Source organism: Carassius gibelio, chromosome B8, assembly GCF_023724105.1.
Source record: "Carassius gibelio isolate Cgi1373 ecotype wild population from Czech Republic chromosome B8, carGib1.2-hapl.c, whole genome shotgun sequence".
Lineage (NCBI taxonomy): Eukaryota > Metazoa > Chordata > Actinopteri > Cypriniformes > Cyprinidae > Carassius > Carassius gibelio.
This window is the reverse complement of record NC_068403.1, coordinates 10,389,801-10,409,327: the sequence shown is the minus strand read 5'-3', so window position 1 is coordinate 10,409,327 and position 19,527 is coordinate 10,389,801. Positions and strand designations below refer to the sequence as shown.

Below are 19,527 nucleotides of genomic sequence, written 5' to 3'. Positions count from 1 at the left end.
TTAAACAAAATATGAATCTTAAATGTGAAGTTTGTTGCCAGTACACACTGGTATGTCTCATAGGTTGAACATATATTTGTCTCAATATGATGAATAATATATAGCCTACATGTCAAAAGTTTGGAATAATTACAATGTTTTTGAAGGAAGTCTCTTAAGCTTAAGGATGAATTTGTTTGATCAAATATTAAGTTTAGAAAAAGTTAAGCATCATGAGACACTGAATAAAAAATAAAATTATCGCCTTTGCTATCACAGAAATAAATTGCATTCTTGTAAATTTTAAGAATATTTCACCATATTACTGATTTTACCATTTTATTCCAAACTTTTGATTGGTAGTGTCCGCATACAATGATGTTTCAAGGCTTTTTGTTTTATATTTTTATTTTGAGGAAGGTTTTGGGATTGTTTTTCAAAATTATTTTTATTTTTAGATCTGTCTTGATTTCTGTAAATATGTTAAACTTTTACCTTAAGTACAATATCAATATATCTAAAAAAAAAAAAAAAATGCACATCATGCACATCAGACAAGGACTGTCTATAAGCTTTTCATCAACATTCAGTAAGGCAAAGTGTATATCTTTTTTTATTTAAAAAACTATTTTGCCTTTCCTAGATTTTTTTATGATCCTGTAATTATTAAATATATTTTAAAAGTAAATATATTTCATAGTTTCTCAGTTAAAATGATGTCATAAAAGATCCATGTAAAATAATGATTAAACAAATGCTATTTAAAATAGTTTTAGATAAATTATAGACATTTTCCAAAGCATTTTATGTCAATTGCCCACATACAGATCATAGATCTGTAGCTTTGGGCCTGAACTGCTGCATTAATATTGTCCCTGCAGACTGCAGCAGCTGTGTAGCACACTACAGGATGGCCAGCTAAACAAAAAATGAGAATATCTGGTGATTCAGCAGTTACGCAAAACTCCATTAAATCATCTTGGAGTAGCAATTATTTTAAGTGCCTAAAGCTGTTGGAACAGGGATATCCACTCAAGCACCTGTTTGATCTCAGTATATTGAAAAAGGATGAATGGAAAATTAATAAAAGAGATCTCCTGTTGTGTTCCTAACCACATGTTCTTTCATCCACTGTATCATGGAGATGAGACGACGGAACTTTGAGAAGTTCAATAGAACAGTAATAGATACAGATGAATAGGTGTCTCTTGAAGCAGTAACAACAGTGATTGCTGAACTTGAGGACCTTCAGTTTAGATCCTGGTTGTAACAACGGTCAGGTGTGTATGTTATGAGGTGATCAGTAGCGGTATCCATAGGGGTCACTGAATCGAAAGGGTTTGATCTCATTGACAGTGCAGTGGAGGTCATGCATGCGTCTCGCTCTGCGCTCTTCCAGCATGAGTCTGCGCGAGCGCTCGCGAGCTGCCTGCTGTTCTGTTCTTTTCTCTGTACGCTTTCGTTTTAGCCACCTGTTGTACAACAGAGCAAGAGGGAAATGCTTTCACATTGGTTTTTAAATACAATTCTACCTCTGTTTCCTGATTTTAGAAGAGCAATATAAGGTATGGTGAACTCACTCTCTGAAGGCCTTCTCACTCTCCTCTCGGCTGTGCAGACAAAAGCCGCTCTCCTTTTCCAGTCTCTTCATCTCCTCTATCTGCTTGTCTTTGAACTGCTGTTCCTGTTTTTTCTGGAGCCAATTTTTATAGGCCTCCTCTGGATCACCACAGTCTCTCTGGCATAACGACAAATTTTATGTGGTTCTTTTGAACTCTCTATTAATGAAAGAATTCTGAAAATGTGTCACGGTTTCCACGAACTATTTAGGGGCACAATGTTTTCAACACTGATAAAAATTAGATATAATATTATTATAATAACAAGAAACATGTGACACTGATGTCTGGAGTAATAGCTGGTAGCTGATCAAATAATAGAAGTATAAAACTATTATAATAAAAATATAAAATAATATTTAATTAAAAATATACAATACATAAGGTAATATATATATATATATATATATATATATATATATATATATATATATATATATATATATATACACACACACACACACACACACACACACACACATAGAAAAGCATCACAATTACTGGTTAAACGGCTCCCCCTGGTGGACATACCCTAAAGTTCATCCTTTCCATTTCCTGGGCTTTCTGAACTCTCCTCTCCTCCAGCAGCTGTTCTCTTTTCCTCATAAGCCATGATCGGAAGGCTAACTCATTTTCCTGACGCTTCTGTTCCTCTTCCTCTTTTTTCTTCAGCTCATCCTGAAAAGGAAGCAGAAGAAGCAGAAAGGAGGACAGAACAGAAACAGGAAATCACATCAGTTTTTCTAATACATTACGACAGAAACTGATATTAAAGCCACATCGCACCTCTTTCGCTTGCCTCTCTCTCCGCTGCTGAAGTTTGGCCAGTAATTCTTTCTGCTGTGATGACAGAGTGAAAGTGGCATGAGAAGGAGCTCCATTTGCAGACTGGACCCTGCGCTTGTTGCCATGAACCCATGCTCCCCTTTGGGACGGTCTTGCAGAACTAGGTCTATTTCGGTGCTTCGGTGGAGGTTTGGGAATGTATAGCGTCTCAGTGCCAGGGGGGAAAGGTGAGCTAGAATTTTGCCTCGGTGAGGAGACAGGACTCTTGCCGAGATGGAGACCAGACTCACTTTGCCGTGAAGATGCTCGCTGATTGTCGCTGTGAGAAACCGGCAAGGGAGGAAGCAACCCTTGACTTTCCACCTCCTTTAGACTCACCAGATCAAACTTTCCATCTTTTTCAACCAAAACCCGTCCTTCCTTCACTCCCTCATTATGTTCATCCTCAGGCTCTCCAATCCCACTCTCCTCTTTTGGAGAGATCTTCAGTCTCTCCATTTGTCCTGACACCTCTTGCTCTTCCTCTAAGTCCCTACATGAGGCATCATTGTTCTCTTGAGCATCAAACTCTTGTGCAGGCACCACCAGGTCAACCAGAGTGTCTTTAAACTGCAGTCGTCTGCGCCGGCCATGGTCTGGTGGATCCTGGTCCTGGAGTTGTTTGTTAGCCTCTTGAATCTTATCCAAAATATATTTCTTTTCTTCATCGAGGTCTTCGTCGTTCTGTAAATGTGGGGAAGTTTCAATGTCGTCCCTGTCAGGATCTAACGCACCCTCTAATGGCTCCATGGGCGTTGGCCACCTTTCATACGCTTCTTCATCAGCCATTTCCTTGTGTTTGTGTACATCTTCTTCAAGCTCTTTGTCTATCTGAGCTTCAATGTCATCATCGTCAGGATCCTTTGTTGGAGAAAATAAAAAACTGAAAGTGTTTAGTTTGAGAAAACCACAGTAAAACAAGTATTGCATTGTGTGCGTTAAAGGTGTAGTTTACCTGAAAAAGAAGATTCAGTCATTATATATATAGAATTTTCCCTTTTTTTTAATTAACTATGCCGTTAAGGAGAGCATGTTTTCTAAAGGGTGAATCAGATGAATAGAGAGTATGTGTTGAATAATGCAGTGCCATGAGACATAGTTCTCTGGGTGAGTGAAAGTGTGTATGGATCTGTGTCAGTGGGGTTGATTTCACACATACAGGTACAGCGTCTGTGTAATAGAATACCACACACCAGAAGACTGTCTTAGAGATATGCCATCATTGCACATTCACACACTCACCTGTTCCTCACTCTTGCTCTCCTCACTGATAAGCCAGTCCAGGTCTTTCTCAAAGTCATCCTCATACTCATCTGGAGTGTTCTGGACTGCAGAATCACTCATTTTCTATTCACTTTCTCCTAAGACACAGCAAATGAAAAAATAGAGCTCATAGAAAAAAAAAAAAAATCTCCCTTCTGTTTAGAAAACAAAAAAAGATAATAGAACCATTTTAATTTGACCAAAAATATTTAAGCAACATTTTTGAATGTAAATGATTTTAAATATGTATAATTATTTGAAAAAATTATTTGGCTATTTATAAAATTTCTTTAGATTTTATCGACAAATTTATTGATCATCCTTAATTCTCACATTAATTTAGTTACATAAAAGCAATTACAATAATATAGGAGAGATACAGAAAGAAAATTCACATAAATGTACAACACACTTGGTTGATTTGTTGGCATGAATGTAGCTAGGGTTAAGTAATATATCATGTCCAAATGCATTACGGCTTTAGATTCAAACTGCTTGGAGTCTCATAAATTAGATGTCAGAGAGTTTCAGAAAGCGAAACACAGGAGTGTAGACATGGAAACAGATCCATAATGAGCAGCATCTGATCCATAATCAGCAAAGGTTATTATAGTTAACTAAAACTTAAACCTTGAAAAAATTTGTTAATTCAAATATAATAACTTGATTTAACTTCATTTATTAAAAAGAACAAAAACTAAATAAAAAATAGCTTAAAACTAAAATAATCATAAAAATAAAAACTACAACAGTATCTTGGTGATACTAAAATAACACTGGTTTACAGAGACAGCTAAAGTAACAATATTCTACATTGCTATCCAATAAAAAAAATTATTTGTAATTCTAAATTGTATTCATTCTTGTTTATTTTACTTTTTTTACTTAATATTTTAAACTTAGACTTTGCAGACGCAGTTTATATAATTAAAGATGAACTTTATATTTAATGTTGTAAATGCCATATATGGCCATTACTGTAAATGCACTGTAATGCCTAAATGATTATAATGTGAAATTTCTGTAATAAAATAACATTTTAACGAGCATTAAGACTAATATTACACCACAAAACCTGGTGGTCTTGTCATTGCATGATATAGTTCACCTATCGTCTGCTTTTAGAATTCAGTTTTATTACTTTCCCGCGCCTGAAAATGTATGCAGCTTACCTCCAAAACTTTAGTATGGTGATGCCTCGCGTTAAGTGCAAAAATAATGAATGATAATTCATTAGCCGGCCTATATATTCAAGAGATCTCTGGTCTCTTCGCGCACCTGTACATTAGAGAGCAGCTCGCTCTAATCCTCTGCTGGCCTCAGCTTCAAAGTAGCATGTAACAATTGTTGCCATAGAGACGCACAACACGGCCTGTCGTGGCAGCGCGCGCATGCGCAGACTCTTTGTAAATGTAGAAGGGAGATCAGCCAGATTTTATCTGTGATACAGTTAGTGGAAAAACAAAAACGATAAAATACAAAAAAAGAATACTTTGGTTTGTTTGGCAAAATCGTTATGAATAAAACAAAAACCTTTATTTCCTTAAAAAAGGTGATGTAAGCAAATAAATCATTTTCTACATCTTTTAATTATACATTATGTGCTTTGGTAATATTTGAATTTTTAACAACCATACCTGTAACGTTTTGCTGACCCTGACACGTTGCCGGCTTTCACTTTTTTTAAAAAGAAAAGAAAAATCACTAGCACAATGACAACAATTATTGTGCTTTCTTACACTAATAATATTATTTAAAAGGTAAATATAACATGACAGCATGTGAATAATAACTTTAAGGTTCTGGCACTGCATTATTAAAATATTTTTTTCCTTTTAATATCTCGGAAGTATCACGAATAGCTCTTATTTTCAAGTTCATGGTAAATGTAGTCCCTATAAGATTAAATAAAACACAGTTAATGGGAGAAAAACTCGATTTCCCATAATACACCTCGAATTACAAAAGTCACGACACGCCTCCGCGAACAGAACCGTTGGAGAAGCTACGTGCAAAACTGCATATAGTGACTTTACACCCATTTATGATCCTCATATCAACTGGAAGCTCGTGGACAGTCACAGTTGTTGTCGCTCAGCAGACAAAATGACTTCTATAGCTTTGTGCACAATCAACAACTCAGCGAGATCAATAGCAAGATTGTGCCAAGTGTCCCGCTCCGCGCATGGTACAGCTGATCTCCACTCTTTCGTAGCCCGTTACTCTACCCTCCGTAAATGTGCCTTTCTTCAGGGTGGAAAATGTTCATTCATAAGAGTGGGAACGAGACAGATGTCTCAAGCATCGCCGGGAAGGATCTCACTCGGACGGTACGGTAGATGTGTATTTCTGGCTGCCGGGGCAGCAGCTGTCACCGGGATCCTCACGGCAGGTGTAAGTCACTTTCAGCGGGCCGAGATGGCAACGAAGATATCCAAGGTTGATGAAGAAGAGGGGAACATACGGGAGAGATGCAAGTCGTTCATGTCTGTACCAGTCACTGACATCAAGGTCTTAGAGCAGAGGAAAGACGCGATGTCTACGAGAATGGAGATTCTCATCATGGAGACACAGGCTGCGTTCTGTAGAGCCCTCGAGGATGTGGATGGAGGCTCGTTCAAGGTGGACAGATGGAGCAGGAAGGAAGGTTCGCTCATTTCTGTTTATTTACTTCACTCAATAATATAACGTTGAACTTTTTTTTTTATTGCTTTAGAACTATTGTGTCTGTGTTTCATTTAGAAAACACTTTCAGAGATGCTATGAGAAAAACATAAAATATATTTACGATAACATGTCTATAGTGGCACTCAAGGCTCAGATAAAGTAGAGCAAACATGATGGTCCAAAGTCCTAATTTATGTTTGGGTCTACAGGTATATAAGAGCCCATTTCCACCACATAAAGGGGGGGTCATATTTTGGTTAAAGTTCAAATTCTGAGATAAAAAGGAGACATTTTGGTAAATGTATAACTTTTTATAACATAACTTTGACTTTATAATTAATAATTTTGACTTAATATCATAAATGTGACTTTCTGTGTCATAATTATGACTCATAAATGCAACTTTTTCTGTCACAATTATCACTCTAATAATTTTGACTCTTTGTAATGATGATTTTTTGTTTTAATTTCTACCTTTTATCTCATTATTTAGACTTTTTATATCTGTCATCATAGTTTTTCTTAATTTTAACAGTTTGTTATAATTTCTACTTTTTTATTTCTTCTGCTGTATAAATTGTCTCAGATGACGCACTATGCACGTATATGATGCACTATATACTCTTTCATTTCTCTATGAATTTTTTAAGGTCATTTTATCATCCAGAAATGGACTTCCATATCTTATTAAAAAAAAAAAAACTTTCCTTTCCTTTTAAAACCATAATATGATTGGTTAAGTGTCGGGCTTATTTCAAAACATTTCATTTTGACTTAATTGAGTTAATCAAAACTTCGTAATCATAATGCATCTTAGGTTTGTATTGTTGCATTCTAATTATTATTAAGCTATTATTGTGACAAAGATATGTGCTTTATTATTATATATTCCAACAATCTGCTATATAAAAAAGTTAATCGTTCCATAGATCAGTGATTCCCAACAAGGCTTTGGAAATGGAAAGATTAAGATGTGGCTTTGTTAAGCTATAAAACAGAAGCATTCATACATTAAATATTAGCTAGATGATTTGTGCTGGTGTTACATTGTCACAAAACCGATTGTGTGTTTCTCTTGTGTCTAATAAAGGTGGTGGTGGCATCAGCTGTGTGATGCAAGATGGGAAGGTTTTTGAGAAAGCGGGTGTGAACGTGTCCGTGGTGTATGGGAACCTCACTGAAGAGGCCGCCAAGCAAATGCGCAGCCGCGGAAAAGTCCTGAAAGGGAAAGATGGTGAGAGACTGACTTCCTATTTCGAGTTGAATGCAGAGTGTGACTGAAACCAGTTCCTTATATCTACAGTTCCACTTTTAGTTTTTAATTTTGGAATTTGTTTGAACTGTCAGTGGTCTTAAGGCGTTTACTGTGAAGATTTGTCATGCCTCATGGAGTTAAGGGTGATTGAGAGGATGTGACTTCATGCTTTATTGTTTTTACCGGTTAGCACTATCTCTGTGTTCCAGGGAAGCTGCCGTTCTGTGCCATGGGCGTGAGTTCAGTCATACACCCAAAAAACCCCCACATTCCCACAGTGCACTTCAACTACAGATACTTTGAGATTGAGGAAGCAGACGGTGAGTGTTCTTGCCAAGACTTGGAGGCTGTGAGAAGAAAGATGTTGTTATCTGGGACCACCACCCATCACTTTCTCTATCCATCTCCCCCCTTGTCACAGGCACAAAGCAGTGGTGGTTTGGTGGAGGAACGGATCTCACTCCTGTTTATATTGATTTGGAAGATGCCGCCCATTTCCACAAGACTCTGAAGGAAGCATGTGACAAGCACCATCCTAAATATTACCCAGACTTCAAAAAGTGGTAGGAATCTCATTCCAGTGGTGTGTAGTTTGAATGGGGTGTGTTACAGCTGTTATGGGTGTGTGGTGGATGAGCGTTTTATCTTCTGGGTGGATTTGAACTGTTCAGCAATGATAAGATTTCCCATTATTTGCATTTCCTTTTCTGAGACAGATGCTCATTTAAAAGACAAAAGTCTTTAATATTGCTAGTACTTAATTTTGGTATTTTATTTTATAAAAATGTAATTTTCTTAAATATTAGATTAGCACCAGTATTTTCTTCTCTCAAGGTGTGACAATTACTTCTACGTCCGTCACCGAGGGGAGACGAGAGGCATTGGTGGGATCTTTTTTGATGATTTGGATTCCCCCAATCAGGAGGAGGTCTTTAATTTTGTGAAGAGCTGCGCTAAAACTGTGGTGCCTTGTTACCTGCCCATTGTGAACAAACATCTAAACGACTCCTTTACCCCTGAGGAGAAGGACTGGCAGCAGGTCAGGAGAGGCAGGTTGGTTAAAGAGGGAGTCCATACTGATGTAGAGTGATATATATATATATATATATCACGGTTAGGGTTAGGTGTAGGGTTGGTGTAGGGCCATAGAATATACAGTTTGTATAGTATAAAAACCATTATGCCTATGGGATATCCCCATTTTCACAAAAACAAACGTGTGTGTGTGTTCAAAGTTTAGATTAAGAAGTGTTTGTTTTGAGAAAATCTTTTACTTTAATTTAGCAAAGATGCATTAAAAGTTCCATTGTTACAAATTTCAAATAAATGCTTTTTTTCACCTTTTATTAATCAACAAATCCTGAAAAAAGTATCATGATTTCCACACAAATACTGAACAGCACAACTGTTTTCAACATAAGACATGTTTCTTGAGCATCAAATCAGCTTATTACAATGATTTCCGAAGGATCATATGACACCGAAGACGGGAGCAATAGATATGAAAATGCAGGTTTACAATTATAGGGGTCAATTATATTTTGAAATATATTGAAAACAACAAAATTCAAATTGTATCTCATGCAAATTCAGATGGTCTTCAGTCTAGTTAAATTTCTAAAACAATAATATTCAATAGTCATCATTATTCTATATTTTATATAATCGCATAGTTATTACTACATTTGTAATTGCTTTTTGAGTTTAATTTGATGTTTGTCACACATGCCTGTAATATACTAACATGTAACCAGATTCTCTTTGTGTCTCTTAGATATGTGGAATTTAATTTAGTGTATGACAGAGGAGTGAAATTCGGCCTGGCCACACCTGGGTCTCGCATCGAGAGCATCCTGATGTCCCTGCCACTTACTGCTAGGTAAAGGACTTCGTAATTAGCAAACACTGTCATGTTAGCAACTGCCTGTTACTATGGATCATCCTTTTGTCATAACATTTTGTGAATTTTTCTTTACTTATATAATTTAAAGAAGTATAATTTTTCACGTTTTCCCTGAACTACACTTATAACACAAGTAAATGTTTTTCCACACCAGAAAGATTTTCACAACCATTTCCAAAAATGAGCTCATATGATAACTACAGACAATAAAGAAAAATGGGATTCCTCTTGATGTGACCCTTTTAAAAACTCACAGTAATGTTTTGCAGTAAACTTAACATTTCAACTGTCTTTATTGTATTAATCTGTTGTTTAATATTACTAACTCACCCGCCATAAATGGTTCATTTCAGGTGGGAGTACATGCACGAGCCCACAAAAGGCACTAAGGAAGCCGAGATGCTGGAGGTCTTACGGAACCCTAAAGAATGGATCTGATTGAGAGGGAGACCAGTTTAACTAGCCATCAGTATTGGCATTATTAGATACCAAACATATCAGCAACTTCAATAAGTACAACACTGACTAAAATAGACAGGACACATTCTCATCCTTCGACTCATTGATTGTTTTCAGTGACTGACTGCAGCACTGCATGATCACTGCCATTGGCTGTATAGATTCACATGAGATGCAGTTTACTCCCGTGACAGTGTTACTTAGTTACAGCTTTGTTTCTGCTTGCACTGCTTTAATCATGACTACTGGTGTATTCCAAACTTGTAATGGCTTTGGTATGCTGTTTTTGAAGGCATGTGTTGATCGCCTATGTCTAGAGGGTCATGTTTACCGTGAGCTGATGCAAGCACCATGCCATTATTGCTTTTCTTACCCTGTTCATTTTTTTGTGCCTCACTTTAAGGTTGTTTTGTGTCCTGTCATGTGCTAACATGTCCTTATACTTGTACTTTTTTTTTTTCTTTACAGATATTAAAATAGGAATCAAAATTAGGAGTATTCTCAGGACATTATAATGTTTATATTCTGTGTATTACGAAACAAAATAAAGTTTTTATATGTGGTTTAATCTGGTGTACTGATAAATCTGGTCTATTAATAACTTTTCCTGATATAAAAACTTCATGGTTTGTGTTCAAGATTATTTTAGGCATGGTTAATAATATTTGTCTGATGTCTCCAAGGCAACAGAACAAACTTTGTGTCCATTGCAAGTCACTTTAGCGAGTGAATCTGCTAATGAAGTTAATAAGTCATGACAGAACTACCTCTGTGTGCTTGTTTGCATGGAGGCAAAGTAAATCAGGTAGTAAATGTTGAATTTACACTGAATTTTAAAGCAAGTACATTAAATCTGAAGTTTGTAACTTTTAAAAGGGAATACTGTTAGACTTTTTAAATTTTTAGCAGCCATACTAACATTAATCATTCTAACATAATTTGTTACTCAAGAAATTCTCTGTATTATCAATGTTGAGAACAGTTTTGTTTTTGTGGAAACCATTTACATTTTTTAAGGATTCTTTGAATAATAGAATGCAAAATTTGTTTAAACAATCATTTGTAACCATTTAAAGTCTTCATAGTTACTTTTGATTCATTCTCTGTGTCTTTGTTGAATAAATTAAGTGTATAAGAACAAAAAGGAGTGAAGGCCATTACAACTTTTATTACAAACAAAAGTCAAGCTCAATCATTACAAAAAATTACATTTGTTCTTAGTACATGATCTATCTCTGAGTAAGGCTTAAGCAATAAACACCACCACAATCACTCTGAACTACCACAGAAACATCAGCCTGCACATGTACAGCAACATCAGTCAAAGTCTGCCAAACATCATCAGACTGGATTTCAAATGATGGTAGACTTATTTCACATTATCTTTAAAAACACAAACAATTTTAGGCAAAGTGAGACCGTTTTGATTTTCACAAAGCTTTGTTGAGTTCATGCTGGTGATGGATTTTCTTGCATATTTATGTCAGCTGAGCATGTTGTTAATTAACTGAGAATATAAACTCAAACCCAAGAGGATAAACCAAACAGCATTTGCCATTTTTTTCTCTAGTAATTTATCACATCTTACACATCGATTAATATTCCTTTACACATCAGTTAATATTTCTTTACAAAGAGCAGTCTGTGCCTTACAAAGTGCATTCACTCATAGTTACTGAATAAGTACAAATGCGTTGAGTTTTCCCTATTTGTGTTCCCTTTCCTTCTCTCTTTTTTACACACATACACACACACACACACATGCACACACCTGATATTTAATACTGAATATTTCCTTGAGTTTTTCCTTTTAATTTTTTTTAGGGAACTAGGACAGCTTGTTTCCATAATTGGATCCTAATCTGAAATTCTTGAGGTTTGTGTTTAGTGTAGCTGGGCCTGAAGTGAAAACTATACTCTGAGGTAAATGGTGTCCGCTTGCTGTTAAACACACAGACAAGCCCAACCTGATCGTTAGTGTCACATATCCACAATAGTTTTTAATTTCAAGAGAAAAAAATCAGTAACACTTTACCTCAAGTGCATACGTGTTAAAATTCACTGTATGATCTCATGAATAATTGTAACCACAATATTTACCTATTCATTGTTACACTTTTTGAAAATATGCATTAAAACATGATAAACAACCAATTTAAATGTAACAAGGAATCTGCAAATATTGAAATGCATTTTAACTTTGGTTACAATTATAAAACTACATAATGCTTTAAAATGTTTTTTATGAATACCTTTATAATATGTGACCCTGGACCGGTCTTAAGTGTAATTTTTTTTCAAACTGAGATTTATACATAATCTGAAATAAATAAGCTTTTCATTGATGTATGGATTTTGAGGATAGGACAATATTCGGCCGAGAGATACAACTATTTGAAAATCTGGTATCTGAGGGAGCAACAAAAAAAAAATAAATAAATAAACAACAACACATAATTAGAAATTCGCCTTTAAAGCTGTCCAAATGAATTTCTTAGCAATGCATATTACTAATCAAACATTAGGTTTTTATACATTTATGGTAGGAAATTTACAAAATATATTCATGATCTTTACTTAATATCCTAATGATTTATGGTATAAAAGCTATTGCAACAAATATACCCCAGCGACTTAAGATTGGTTTTGTGCTCCAGGGTCACATATAATAAAAGGTTTCAAGTTAAAGTGTTAGCAAAATGTCATTCTTCGTGGGAGAAGAGTAAGCTAGAGTTACTCAGTTGCCACTAACACTTGCATTGTAAATGCAAACATACTTCAATTCTGAGCGAAAACCACAGTGAGAAAGCAAAAGGGTTGAATCAAACCATGTGTAAAAACAGCCTTCAACACACTCAAAATATACCACAATTCCCTTATAAACAACCAGCATGGTAAAGGTAGTCATATTGTTATTTCACAACATTTTCTAAGAGGTTAGAGAAACAAAACACAAGTTATTTACCTGAAAACAAATCTAAAAGAGAGTCTGCACACAGCTCATCTCCGCTTCACAAAAAGCATGCTTCTAGCTCCTTATTAATTACCTCCACAATGGACAATTCATCTTGCTTGTCCTAGAATTCCCAGCTTGGGATGCTTAATATGGCCATTAAATCCTTGGCCACAATAAGAATAAATTTCACAAGGCTGTGACCATGTAAATTGCTCCAAAGCTATGGAGAGAAAAGAAAGCACTGTTGCATAGACCATTTAGTCTACTATGTTTTGCCATTGAACTCATTGTGGCTCGACTGACATGCCAAACCTTAAGCCACACTTACACAATACAACAGTTCAAGGTTAAGTTCATCCAAAATTGAAAATTTGCTGAAAATGTACTCACAAGCCATAGATTAGCTTTGTTTATTCATCACATCAGATTTGGAGAAATGTGGCATTACATCACTTGCTCATCAATGGATCCTCTGCAGTGAATGGGTGCCGTCAGAATGTTTTTATTACGGATAGAGGACTGGTAATTTGGCCAGAAGCAATGGTTTAACACATCTTAATGTTGGATTTGTTTCTTACAAACATGCAGCTGTTCACCGCACAGTATGTTAACTAGTGGACTACAATCATGTGGATTATTGTGATGGCACCCATTCACTGCAAAATAACTGTTAGTGAGCAAGTGATGTAATGCTACATTTCTCCAAATCTGTTTTATTGAAGAAACAAACTCATCAACATCTTGGATAGACTGAGTTTGATGGATTAAATATTGAGCAAATTTATATGTTTGGGTGATCTATCCCTTTCAGTATTGTATTTTCCGAAATGCAAAACCTCACACGTAAACTAAGTGCCCACTTAGTCTGATTCATCATTAACAACCACGATGCTACATAAAATCAGGATTAAATTTGTTTGGTCAATGTTATCAGCAATGCATTATCATTAGTAATTGTTATCCATTTAGCTGAACATGCTAACCAAATCTAACACTTCAACTAGTGGAAAAGAAAAATCAACCCTATATCAAAATTTCATTGAGGCTGTGAATCCAATGCATTGTGATGTCTTTGCAATTCCATAGAGATAGATGGCTTTCGATAAAGGTTACAATGAACCTTGAAGTACAGAATGTCAGTAAACATTCAAATTTACAACTTCCTGAAAATATTGTGCATTTTTTCCCTCTGAAACTGATTATTTACAATTATGTTTTAGTTGTCCAATGAGAGGCCACAACTGACCAAATATTCAGTTCATTTGTAAGATGTTCTGACACTCATAGGACTTACTAACTTACAGTACTTTGTCTCTGGATTTGGACTAGGATTAGAATTCATGCTGTTATGAGTTTGTAAAAATCTCTGAAGTCAACGCAATTCAAAGTTTTAACAATGTAACGGTACTAAGAATAATGTTATTGCGTAAGTTGTTTTCTCTTCACATTAAGTAAAGAAGTTTAGCTGTTCTGCTAGTGCTGGAGTTGAAAAGCCTGTCATTTTAGTAGTGAAGTTGTAAAAAAATACTTCTAGTACTTAAAAAATAAACGGCCAAACGTGTTCACATCCTGCAAAAACATTAGCTATAAAAGAGAAGAGAGACACAGCCGGTAAGGAATGACAGGGTTTACAGTATTGCTATCAAAATGCATCCCTACATGAGAGTGGATAACATGCCTGGAAGACCCGTCACTTTCCATGGGAGATGATAACCGTGTTACTGATGATGTCTTCATATTGTGGTGGAGGCTCTGCTTCAATCTGTATATCTGTATGGCCCACAGCTTCTTCATATGAAGGGGGAGGGTCACCCCGACTGCCCCGCCCAGGTGTGAGGTCAGCGCCTGGGTAGGCGGGGCTACTGTGGGCACTGATCTCTGAGTGAGGACTGATGTCAGGATGGTAGTCCCGACCCCACTGGTCCATTGACACCACTGACAGGGTTGTGTCTCTTTGTGGGCGCCCAATGGCAGGACTCTGCTGGGATCTTTTGCGTGAGTGGCATCTCCAAACTGTGATGGAAACTGCAGCAATGAGCAGCAAAACCAGCAGCAGGGGTAAGATCAGGTACAGGGAATGAACGCCACCAGCGATGGACTCCAGTCCTCCAGGCCTGGGGCTACTTTCACGCTGGTACTCCTCCCAGAATCGCCTCTGTAAGGGTGAATAAAAACAATTAGATTAGGACGTTGTCTGAATTAATGCAGATAATAAGTACAACAAACTCGTTTGTATTGAAAACAAAAACCACACCCTCTTCAATGTCATAAAGACTGATTATCAAGACTTTGCACACCAACACAAAGCAATGACTGTTCACCACAGAACTGACCTGAAAATGCCTTTTGAACGACAATTCTGTTTCTGAATTTGAATTAAAATAGCAAACATGACGTAGAATTGCATTTCAAAACATTTCAGACTGTAGGTTTAAGTAAATTAATTAAATTAAAGAAATTATGGAGAAAATGTTTAACTTTTAAAGTTTGTTAAGGCAAACTTTGAATCTTGACTTGTTTAAAAGTTTTGAAGAAAGTAAAAAAAAAAAGCCCTGAAGTTTGAAGGACAAATGGACAGAGAGAATGACAGATTGAAATGAGACCTTATAGAAATTTGCATTCAGTTATTCTATCGTGTTTTCTATCTGAACACTTCATTGTCCAGAATTAGGGCTCCACAATTAATCAAAATTAAATCACAAAGGCAATAAACTAGGCAGAAGCAGTGATTGTCACATGTATGTATCAGTAAAGCACAAAAATATTTATCCAAAGGCCAGAGGGCGCTCTTGTGCTGAAATTCCATATATGCCCCAAAGAAGAAATCCGCTGCAGCTGAATAAACAGAAGATTGAATCACTGTCATTTATTCAACGTGACTAATAAACACATGACTACAACAATATACGTTTTATCTGAGTTCTTCTTATAATCTTCATCATAATAAAGTACATCTATAATGAAATACTAATAGACATAGCCTCTATCACTGCTTAGAATGCAATTAAATATTGTGTGCCTTAATTACTCTGTTTAAGAAGCCACATCATCTCACCGAAGGATTTATTTTAAACACTTGACTGACATTATGAAGTGAATTTGTAGTTAAAATGTTTTTAAATATGGTATTTTCACGTGCTCTCAGATGGAGCAGCATTTACTACACAGAACCGAAGTTCACAGAGAAGATACGCAAACAGCTGTCATTATCACAAACTATTTTGCCGATTTCATAATCCTACAATTATATTGTCTGCGATTATGAAAATGCTTTTTGAACTACAATTCAGTTCCTGAATTTAAATTAAACTAGCAAACATGATGTAGAATTGCATTTCAAACTATTTCAGAATGTAGGAAGTTTAAATGAATTAAATTAAAGAAGTTATGGAGAAACCAAAATGTATTTTTAACTTGTAAAGTTTGAGGCAAACTTTGAATCTTGAGTTGTTTAAAAGAACCGGCTTTACTGACTAAACGCGCATAACAATCGCGTTAGATTAATCATGCAGCCCTATCCTGAATGTATTACATTTTGTTACAATTTAGTAAATTCTTCTTCCAATTCATGATTCAAAAGGAAGCCTGAATGCCTGAGGCTGAAAGGCTTTATGAGGTTTTACACCTAAATAAAATCTTGAAGGTTTAACATTTGAAAATCAATAAATAAAGAGTGCCATATATTTTTATCTTGTCATTTTAAAGTTTTACTATAAAATAAAGTGACTGTTATTTATTTTCCTTAAATTCTTTTGATTTTTGATTTAGTACAAATAACAATAAGCCATTTTTGACCAAATGTGCTTTTTCAATCACAATCATCAGAGAGAGAGAAATAAATAAATAAAAATATATAATTATATTTTTCCCCCAAATCATTCAGCCCTACCCTAGAATCAACAAGGGCACACATTACGTAAAAACATACTGACTTTATCACTGTTCTGTTATTTTGTGTAAACAGTGTAAATGCCCACAAACATCTTTCAACTGAATGATGCATAATTAACCATCCTGAGAAAATGTGTACCCACTGAGCCTTTTCCTGTCGATAATGCTCACTTCCTGCCTAGAGGAAATGCCTCAGACTCGAATGGCAAAAGTTGTGTTCAAGTTCATGCGAAAACATTAACATGCATCTACTCCAAACTCACCGTTTTCTCATCATTCTCAAATGCCTCCCTGGCTTCTTCATAACTGCAGATTTCCTCCCTGCATTCCCGCTGAATGTTCCCCTGTTTCATCTCCTCCAAGAAGAAGTTTGCTCTTGGGAGCCTCCGCAGCACCGAGTGCGCGGCATCTGCTGGCAGGAACACTGGCAGAGATACAAACAATAAGCTCCAGCACAGAAACGAGGGGGGCTATGACCATCAAAGTGACTTGTGGCACAGGGAAGCTTGTGAAAGAGTAGCCTACTGTTCCTCATCATTGAGAGCGGGAGAAATAAAACAGATGCTATATTGTGATGCATAATTATCTGATTAGGCATGGATTAAATATTAGAAGCACTATATAAGTCAAGACCCCTGTTGACAATCTGTGACTAATACTAATGGGAAACTATTGGCAGGAAGATGCATCACCGTTATGTGACATCCATGAGATCACAAGCTGGCTCAGCATACACACCCACTACATATCTTAGCAACGTTAAGAAACAAAAAGGCATCCTTGAATATATCACAGTTTCTGGCAGAAATGAAAACTATAAAAAGACTCACCGGCTCCCATGATTCCTGCAGCTTTTCAAATAAGTCAACTGGACCTTGGGAACGACAGAACAGAAGACCAGATTTAATCAACGACCACCCATTTACAGCATTTCACTTTTGCTCAAGCATTTTCACTTTCTCTAAACAAAGTCAAAACAACAGCAATATTCTCGATGAAATTCGGCATTAGACACTACAGAGCAGTGTCCATATGTTAAATCACAATAAATATCACAAATCTGTCCAAAAACATCAATCATTTTGTATGGCTCAAGGATTGTTAGCTTAACGTACTAACGTTAGCATGAACAGGACACAGTCAACCATTATCAGCACACGAATAAAAACTGGTATGTTTTTGACGAGCACAAAACGACTGTTACTTCACAATACAGAAACAAAAAGCTGCCGCGTAGAAACGTAAAAAATAAAATGAAAAACATGAAAGGCATACAAAATTGTTCGTTAAATCAATCCCTATACGTTATGACTATCGACTGAAGCTTGTCGATGCGGTCTTATACATAAAAACGGCACAAATTAAAATAACCATCGATGCACACAAAACTATGTGTTTTGTTTATAATAATTAGAAAAGGCTACAACTTTAAATTAGATGAACAAAATAAACAAAAACTGTTTACCCGTTTCCACCCAAACGTGTAGACCGTCCCAATGTCCTGATTTGGCGCATGCGCAGTCAGGAGTCAGAATTAACTGGATAGGAACGAACCATGGAAGGAACTCTAGTAATAGTAAGTCGTTGACGCGAACATACAGGGGTATGAGTGGGATTAAAGAACAATAACGATTTTTTTATTTGTAGACATATGACACAGGAAGGAATAAGTAATGTTTATATGGGCTTTTTAGGTAATAATCCCTTGCCAGAAAACACAGTGAATGTGAGAAACAAGTGAACTAGCCTATATAAAAGCTAGATCTTAATTAGTTGTGATTAACAGTTTATTCCGCCGGTTGTGCCTATACAAGGTCTTAACTGTTGCTGTTTATCTCATGTTTTTCCACAGTTTAATTTAATTTACATTACAGTGTGCTTCAAAAGTAGGCTACATTTGCAGGCTATCAAAATTCAACGCAATGGATTTTTTTTTCGTGTAAAAAAATACAAATAAACAAGTAGCCTGGCCTAAAAGCAATAAAATGAAATATATAATAAATAATAAAAGGCATAAAATAAATAATAATAGGCATACATAAAAAAAGTATTACATTTAAACAAAAGTTATTAAGATAAACAAATGATGAAGAATGTGTTATAAGTTTAGTGATGGACATACAGACTCATTTACTGTCCCTGATATTGTGGTGGACGTTTACTGCTATCAAAGTAATTTTGCTCATTTTCTAATTAACAGGGATTTAATAACTCAGTGTGTGTCTTTTTGCACTATTATCTTGAATAATGTCTTTTTGGGGGCTATAGCTATCATTTTCTTCTCTCTCTCTGATTAGAATCGGCAATCAATGATGAGTTGCTAGAAAGCACATTTGGCCTAGCCTATGTCTTTAAACACACTTTTATATTCTGTATATAAAGGTCAGATATTATTCATTGACTCAGAGAAGAGGCTGTTAAATGTGACTATGTAACTGAGGCAAGTTTGAATTTTGAATATCTAACCTTGACAGGGAACTGTATGACACAACATAAAAGAGTGCAAAACACACACAGTATATCAATCTCTATATTATTACTGTCTCTTTCACATAACCCTTGATAATGATAATGTAAAAAAAAATAAAAATAAAAAATAATTTATTGGACTGAATAGATGAGAGGAGAAAAAGACAAAAATAAATAAACAAATAAAAACTGCCAGTCTTTTACATTCTAAATGAATTATTCACCTTCAAGGCAACCCAGT

The 19,527-nt window shown here is 35.8% G+C and overlaps 3 protein-coding genes across 4 annotated transcripts; 1 reads left to right on the top strand and 2 right to left on the bottom strand.

The window, feature by feature from the left end:
* Nucleotides 1-369: 369 nt before the first annotated feature.
* On the bottom strand, nucleotides 370-5,564 carry ccdc181 (coiled-coil domain containing 181). Of its 2 annotated transcripts, none has more exons than XM_052562721.1 (7): nucleotides 5,324-5,564; nucleotides 4,965-5,125; nucleotides 3,666-3,784; nucleotides 2,385-3,284; nucleotides 2,130-2,276; nucleotides 1,560-1,717; nucleotides 370-1,451 (listed from the first exon to the last, which is right to left on the bottom strand). In XM_052562721.1, the coding sequence occupies exons 3-7, from the start codon at nucleotides 3,765-3,767 to the stop codon at nucleotides 1,280-1,282; spliced, it is 1,479 nt and encodes a 492-aa protein (XP_052418681.1). In that variant the 5' UTR covers nucleotides 3,768-3,784; nucleotides 4,965-5,125; nucleotides 5,324-5,564; the 3' UTR covers nucleotides 370-1,279. The 2 variants fall into 2 exon arrangements, with proteins under 2 accessions (XP_052418681.1, XP_052418680.1); XM_052562720.1 differs by having other exon boundaries at nucleotides 4,859-5,125; nucleotides 5,324-5,555.
* An 83-nt stretch (nucleotides 5,565-5,647) lies between these two features.
* cpox (coproporphyrinogen oxidase) lies at nucleotides 5,648-10,538 on the top strand. Its single transcript, XM_052562722.1, has 7 exons — nucleotides 5,648-6,333; nucleotides 7,444-7,587; nucleotides 7,818-7,928; nucleotides 8,030-8,171; nucleotides 8,443-8,661; nucleotides 9,383-9,487; nucleotides 9,865-10,538. Exons 1-7 carry the CDS (start codon nucleotides 5,793-5,795, stop codon nucleotides 9,947-9,949), a joined length of 1,347 nt encoding a protein of 448 aa, XP_052418682.1. The 5' UTR covers nucleotides 5,648-5,792; the 3' UTR covers nucleotides 9,950-10,538.
* Nucleotides 10,539-11,118: 580 nt separating this feature from the next.
* On the bottom strand, nucleotides 11,119-18,356 carry prrg1 (proline rich Gla (G-carboxyglutamic acid) 1). The gene is made up of 4 exons (XM_052562725.1): nucleotides 18,283-18,356; nucleotides 17,648-17,691; nucleotides 17,081-17,241; nucleotides 11,119-15,081 (listed from the first exon to the last, which is right to left on the bottom strand). Exons 2-4 carry the CDS (start codon nucleotides 17,655-17,657, stop codon nucleotides 14,617-14,619), a joined length of 636 nt encoding a protein of 211 aa, XP_052418685.1. The 5' UTR covers nucleotides 17,658-17,691; nucleotides 18,283-18,356; the 3' UTR covers nucleotides 11,119-14,616.
* Between the last annotated feature and the right edge of the window lie 1,171 nt (nucleotides 18,357-19,527).

What these genes read in the sequence shown, in the direction of transcription:
- ccdc181 (XM_052562721.1), bottom strand. Translation starts at nt 3,767, where the DNA reads ATGAGTGATTCTGCAGTCCAGAACACTCCAGATGAGTATGAGGATGAC. An exon ending in AGAGCAAGAGTGAGGAACAG is followed by an intron (nt 3,285 to 3,665) that starts GTGAGTGTGTGA and finishes TCTCCAACAAAG; the next exon opens with GATCCTGACGATGATGACAT. An exon ending in GAGAGAGGCAAGCGAAAGAG is followed by an intron (nt 2,277 to 2,384) that starts GTGCGATGTGGC and finishes CTTCCTTTTCAG; the next exon opens with GATGAGCTGAAGAAAAAAGA.
- cpox (XM_052562722.1), top strand. Translation starts at nt 5,793, where the DNA reads ATGACTTCTATAGCTTTGTGCACAATCAACAACTCAGCGAGATCAATA. An exon ending in CAGATGGAGCAGGAAGGAAG is followed by an intron (nt 6,334 to 7,443) that starts GTTCGCTCATTT and finishes TGTCTAATAAAG; the next exon opens with GTGGTGGTGGCATCAGCTGT. An exon ending in TGAGATTGAGGAAGCAGACG is followed by an intron (nt 7,929 to 8,029) that starts GTGAGTGTTCTT and finishes CCCTTGTCACAG; the next exon opens with GCACAAAGCAGTGGTGGTTT.
- prrg1 (XM_052562725.1), bottom strand. An exon ending in TTGAGAATGATGAGAAAACG is followed by an intron (nt 15,082 to 17,080) that starts GTGAGTTTGGAG and finishes TCACCCTTACAG; the next exon opens with AGGCGATTCTGGGAGGAGTA.